At 41.4% G+C, this 6,181-nt stretch overlaps 1 protein-coding gene across 1 annotated transcript; it reads left to right on the top strand.

The window, feature by feature from the left end:
- The first annotated feature begins 396 nt into the window (after nucleotides 1-396).
- On the top strand, nucleotides 397-5,550 carry LOC122563683 (elongation factor 1-alpha 1-like). The gene is made up of 8 exons (XM_043717739.1): nucleotides 397-511; nucleotides 2,121-2,282; nucleotides 2,445-2,624; nucleotides 3,034-3,330; nucleotides 3,497-3,647; nucleotides 3,775-4,031; nucleotides 4,869-5,103; nucleotides 5,188-5,550. Exons 2-8 carry the CDS (start codon nucleotides 2,139-2,141, stop codon nucleotides 5,304-5,306), a joined length of 1,383 nt encoding a protein of 460 aa, XP_043573674.1. The 5' UTR covers nucleotides 397-511; nucleotides 2,121-2,138; the 3' UTR covers nucleotides 5,307-5,550.
- The last annotated feature ends 631 nt before the right edge of the window (nucleotides 5,551-6,181 follow it).

The following is a 6,181-nucleotide window of genomic DNA, read 5'->3' on the forward strand; positions in this document are numbered from 1 at the left end:
AAAGAGGATCAAAATCAACTTTTTTTCCTGAAAAGAACGCTTTAAATCTCAAAGACGAAAACAAAACGCCAGTAGAAGTTTACATTGGAATTTCTGGCATCAGGTTTATACTTCAGAAACTTCTCGAGGAGGCATTCGGGAAGATACTGAAAGACGTCAAGACCGGATGGGTGGCAACCCTGACTAGTCCTGGGCAAAGAGTTTGTGAAAGGTCTACTTCTTTATTTTGTAAAACAAAAAAGATACAATGACGGTGTATAAGCCACTTATTTTATACAAACAGAAATATCACTTGATGAAAAGTAAAGAGCATAAAGAAAGCTAAGTGAGAGAGATAACATGCATTTTTCCGCCATTGAGAGTGGGAAAGGGGGCGGGCAGCAGGAATGCGCTTTTGTCGTCAGCGGCCCGCCCGCCTTCCCTGTTGCCTATAAATTACAGCGACGCCATCTCTTCGATCCTTTAGCCTGCGTGTCAATCGAAGGGAGGTTTGCAGCTTTATTGCTGGACGGTAACTATCACGTTAGGAATTATGAAATTGCTAGAAGCTTACCGATTGTTGGTTGGGATTACATGCTAGTCTCGGTTATTTTGTAACATTGGATGAGGGTGGGTTTTCAAGGTGTTTTTCCCAGACTGTATTCGATTCAGTGGGACGTTTTAAAAACGCCATGACTCCATTTTCGGCTTGCTGTAGTTGATCCGCTTTTGTAACAGCTGAAGTTGTGAATTTTTTTTGGGGGGAGGAAGGGGGTGTTGGGTGGTTCAGGTGTGGTGCGCGCGTTTAACCACCGCCATTTTTTTTTACAAAAGCCACAGTTTCTAAGTTTGACTTCAAAAAAAAATAAAATCCACACATTTCAGTTGACATAGATATCGAAAGAGTAGATCGCGGTCTTTCTCGCTGTATTTTTTTATTGCGTTCAGTGGGCTGCCCTCGATCGGGGCCTTGACGCCGCTTTTGTGGCGACGACAATGTGCGGGCGCCGGCAATCCGTCTCAATCCGTGTCTTTAAAGCGCCCAAGCCGCGATAACCAGCTGGTTTTCAGTGGCTACTCGGTTTCATCTAATTTTTCGGCGGTGCATTTTCGGGGGATTTTTGTTAGTTTTTGAAGCGGGGTCTTTGGTTTTGGCTCCTTGGTGTGCGTGTATGTGAAAGATGAAGGAAGTGCGGCTGCTCCATTGTTCCGGCCGTGTCTGATGCAATCATGGCCTCGGGTCGGTGAAGACAGTCATTTGTTCCGCTGGAGCCAGGCACCGCCTCTGCCCATTTTTATATCTGGAAATCCATTTACTACCGGACACACATTCCGCCTGTTCTTTCTTATGGAAACCAACGCCCGGTGCATTTTATTTTAAAAATCCCCTCTCTGGTTTCGTGAGCGATGGTTTCGAAGAACTCGCGGCCTTCGAATTCTTGTATTTACAAGTTGATCCACCTTGGTGTGTATGGAGGATTCTGTTCGCCACATGCTTTCCCCCAGACAGTAGCTCTCCACGCCTTCACCTCAACTACTTTTAACCTGATTCGGAGATGCCGGTGTTGGACTGGGGTGTACAAAGTTAAAAATCACACAACACCAGGTTATAGTCCAACAGGTTTAATTGGAAGCACATTAGCTTTAGGAGCGACGCTCCTGATGAAGGAGCGTCGTTCCGAAAGCTAGTGTGCTTCCAATTAAACCTGTTGGACTATAACCTGGTGTTGCTCCTTCTCTGATTTTGGTTGCAAAAAAAAATAACCTGGCGTTGTGTGATTTTTAACTTTGTACTTTTAACCTGGTAGAGAGCCATCTGGTGTTGGCTGAAACTCCAGTGTCAGGGCCTTCACTCACTCCGTGAGTCATTTGCCACGTCCCCAGTTGACTCACGGCAGCATGCAACATCGCCCTTGGCCCCGGCTCACTCTTTCTGGCCCCCAACGATTCATCTTTTTAAATCAATCCTTTTTGATTTAAATATCAAAAACGTGTTGGAGTGAACCCCCCTCCGGTCTGTCAGTATCAGACAATAGACAACGCGGTATTATCACGTGAAACCTTCCATATTAGGTAAACCTTCTGTTTAAGCAAGGTCATATTTGTGAAGCAATTTCGTAATGTACTGACTTTCCCAACAGCATTCACGCGAAGTGAAGATGGGCAAGGAAAAGACACATATAAATATTGTTGTCATTGGACATGTGGATTCTGGGAAATCAACAACCACCGGCCATCTCATCTACAAATGTGGTGGAATTGATAAAAGAACCATTGAGAAATTTGAAAAGGAAGCTGCTGAGGTTTGTTTGTTTAAACTTTATATTTTCTCTGAAGTAAATCAGTATTTGATTTTTCTGTTGCACAAATATGAAGCCGATTGCTGTTCTGACTGAATTGAGAATTTGTACTATATTGAAAAGGCAGTTTTTGCTGCTGTATTCACATATATTTATTCATGTTAGATGGGCAAAGGGTCATTCAAATATGCCTGGGTGTTGGATAAGCTGAAGGCTGAACGTGAACGTGGTATTACCATTGACATTGCTCTCTGGAAGTTTGAAACATCCAAGTACTACATTACCATCATTGATGCCCCAGGACACAGGGACTTCATCAAGAATATGATTACTGGAACATCACAGGTATGTAATCTGTCCAGTAGCAGGTATCTGGTATCTTCATTGGCATTTTATATCTCTAGAAACATACTGGCTTTTATTGAGTTATTAGCAGCATCTACCCATTCATAAGATGACCACTTCCCAACCCGGTGTAACTCTTTGAACTGCCTCTATAATACATAGCACTGCTTTCCTGTTTTTGTTCTGTTTATTATGGGACTTCTTACTGTTTACTATCAAATTGGTACCTTCATGTAATTCCTACACGTTTGCAAATATTTGATCTTAGCACTGATCCTCAACCGGTTCACTTTTTCAGGGTTAGCAAACTAACCCGTGCAGAATTGATGTCCAACAAGGCCTGAATTGTTGGCAAGATTGTGGCTGTTGAAGATGTTGACCCTTTACTAATGGATCTGTTGTCTCCTAGGCTGACTGTGCTGTGTTGATTGTTGCTGCTGGTGTGGGTGAGTTTGAAGCTGGTATATCAAAGAATGGACAAACAAGAGAGCATGCTCTGCTTGCCTACACACTTGGTGTCAAGCAACTCATTATTGGTATCAACAAGATGGACTCTACTGAACCACCATACAGCGAGGCAAGATATAAGGAAATTGTAAAAGAAGTTAGCACATATATCAAGAAGATCGGCTACAATCCAGACGGTGTTCCTTTTGTTCCCATCTCTGGTTGGCATGGTGACAACATGTTGGAAGGCAGTGTAAAAGTAAGTGTAGTAATGCAGTATATTGTCTCATGTCTGGCGTGCATATATTTTAAATCACTTGATGTTAGTTGTTAAGTACTCTTGTTTCTTTCTTGGATTGGAATAAATGAATTTAATTCTGGGTGTCAGTGCAAATGTTTTAGCATGCTAATTTTTCTTTTCAAAGATGAGCTGGTTCAAGGGTTGGAAAATTGAGAAGAATAAGGAAGCTAAATCAGGCTGTACCCTTTTGGAGGCCCTTGACTGCATTCAACCTCCAGAACGTCCCTTATCTAAACCTCTACGTCTCCCCTTGCAGGACGTCTACAAGATTGGTGGTATGCTATGCTATATTTTCTGAATATGTTTTGTCAAGGAGCTTGAATTTAGAATTCATAATGCATATGCAGTTTTGAAGGCCAGCACTAGTTGCATAATTGCTTTTTTTCTTTGTTTACGTGACAGGTATTGGCACAGTACCAGTTGGTCGCGTTGAGACAGGTATTCTGAAACCTGGTATGGTGGTGCACTTTGCTCCTGCTAGCATTATCACTGAAGTGAAGTCTGTGGAAATGCATCATGAAGCTCTTTCAGAAGCTGGTCCTGGTGACAATGTTGGTTTCAACATTAAGAACGTTGCTGTGAAGGATATTCGCCGTGGTAATGTTGCTGGTGACAGCAAAAATGATCCTCCACAAGAAGCAGCTTCCTTTGTTGCACAGGTGGGGCAATATTAGTTAAGTTTCAACATAATTTTTAGTATGAATGTTCCTATTCTGCAGCTGACCAGTTATCCTGAGACTTGAGCTTGAACTTTATAAGGCTTGAAAGAAGTAATTCCTATGTATTGACATACCATTAGTGATTATAGGTTACATGAATTTGGCCTGTTCTGATCATTGTTCATGATATGTCCCATCCTCGTGTATAAATATTGTTGTAATCTTCCCTCTATAGGCAACTCCTCAGTACCTTGTTTGTAATATTCCTTAAGACTTTGGATGTTATAAACCAAATTATTTCAACAGACACTAGGACTATATACAGTTAGCTGTCTGAACTTGGGTGGCTACTGTCCACTTCAGAGAAAATCTTTGGGATATCAGCACCAATCCACTCCACCCCCCACCACCTGGAGGATGAACACCTCATCTTCCACCTCTGGACCGTCCAATGCCATGGCATCAATGTGGATTTCAGTTTTCTCATTTCCCCACTCCAGTTCCAACCTCCCCTGCTCAGCATTGTCCTCATTACTTGTCTCACCTGTCTTTCCTCCTTCCCACCTATCTGCTCCACCCTCCCCTGCAACCTATCACTTTTAACTCCACCTATTGCAGTTTCAGCTACTTCTCCCACCCCCAAGGCTCCCAGCCTAATTCCTGATGAAGGGCTTTTGCCCAAATCATCAATTCTCCTCTGCTGCCATACCTGTGCTTTTCCAGCACTGCCCTCTTGACACTAACTCTATATAGTCGTATTGTCTATCTCACTATTTTGTAGTTAATTTGTATATCTGTCCAAGTTGCATTTCAGTCCATATTTTGATATTTCTTTAGGTTATTATCCTGAACCACCCTGGCCAAATTTCTGCTGGTTATAGCCCAGTTCTTGATTGTCACACTGCCCATGTCGCCTGCAAGTTTAGTGAGCTGAAAGAGAAAATCGATCGTCGTTCTGGCAAGAAGTTGGAAGATAGCCCCAAATTTGTGAAATCTGGAGATGCAGCCATTGTGGATATGATTCCATCCAAGCCCATGTGTGTGGAAAGCTTTAGTGCATATGCACCTCTTGGTATGTTCATTTTTTTTTCTTCTATCAGATTGCATGTATTTACTTTGTACACAGGACTGACAGTGTTCTTTGTTTTTGGTCCAGGTCGTTTTGCTGTCCGTGACATGAGACAGACTGTGGCAGTAGGTGTGATCAAGTCTGTTGTTAAGAAAGAAACAGCTGTGAAAGCTACCAAGGCTGCAACTAAATGTTTAAAGAAGTGAATATCACTATCAGTCACTCTAGTTCAGCAAGCCCTGTCGAGACTGATGCCACCAAAATGTTTGTTCGTTACCAGCCAAATATGTGTATTGTTGAGAGACTGGATATTGATTAAGATGCATCGCAAAAAATTCAGAAGGAAAGGAGGAATGAAGGAATCAGTGTCATTGCAAATGCCCTTTTCCTTTTCATTTGAGTGATTATAACTATTATGGTTGTGTAACAATTAAAACTAATGAACATCCAGAATGTGTTGAATGAATTTTTCTAAAAAATGTGCTAAGTATACATTTAATCTCCCATAGTGCATTCTAGTCTTAAAAAATAAATATTAAAGCCAGTCAGTATTAAGATTTTTTTTTTTCCTTTTAAGCAACATCTGACTTAAGGAAGCAAAGAGATTTCTAATAGGTCTTCAATGAGATACCACATCAAAAGTTGCTACACAAGTATAATAGAATTAACATGAGCACCAGTAAAGAGTTGGATGGTGAACAGAATGGAATGTGATGATTAAAAATCACAATTCCAAGTTGGTAGATCCTGAAGACCAAAAACAAAATTTAGTACCATTTATTGAAAGGGATTTAAAGTTGCAGCTATAAATGCAGACAAAACTTGCGTTGAACTATGCTTTTTTTTTCTTGCTGATAACACAATGGTTATTGGTGTATGGGCAGATCGGAACATTTCTTTAGCTGCCTCACTGTTGGCCTTGTACTTCGTAGTGCAAATTGTTACTTGAGGAAATGGTCGTTCTGAGCTGGTGTCTAGATCAATTGCTTTCATTTATTGGTTACTCTGTCTACTTGATGGAGTTTAGAAGAATGAGGTGATCTTAGAGTGGATGCTAGTAGGATTTTTCTTTTGTGCATGA

This window comes from Chiloscyllium plagiosum, chromosome 27 (assembly GCF_004010195.1).
Source record: "Chiloscyllium plagiosum isolate BGI_BamShark_2017 chromosome 27, ASM401019v2, whole genome shotgun sequence".
NCBI classification, from domain to species: domain Eukaryota; kingdom Metazoa; phylum Chordata; class Chondrichthyes; order Orectolobiformes; family Hemiscylliidae; genus Chiloscyllium; species Chiloscyllium plagiosum.

Bases quoted from the DNA above. Each gene is read 5' to 3' on its own strand.
- LOC122563683 (XM_043717739.1), top strand. From the start codon at position 2,139: ATGGGCAAGGAAAAGACACATATAAATATTGTTGTCATTGGACATGTG. The intron at 2,283-2,444 runs GTTTGTTTGTTT...TATTCATGTTAG, and splicing joins TTGAAAAGGAAGCTGCTGAG to ATGGGCAAAGGGTCATTCAA. The intron at 2,625-3,033 runs GTATGTAATCTG...GTTGTCTCCTAG, and splicing joins TGATTACTGGAACATCACAG to GCTGACTGTGCTGTGTTGAT.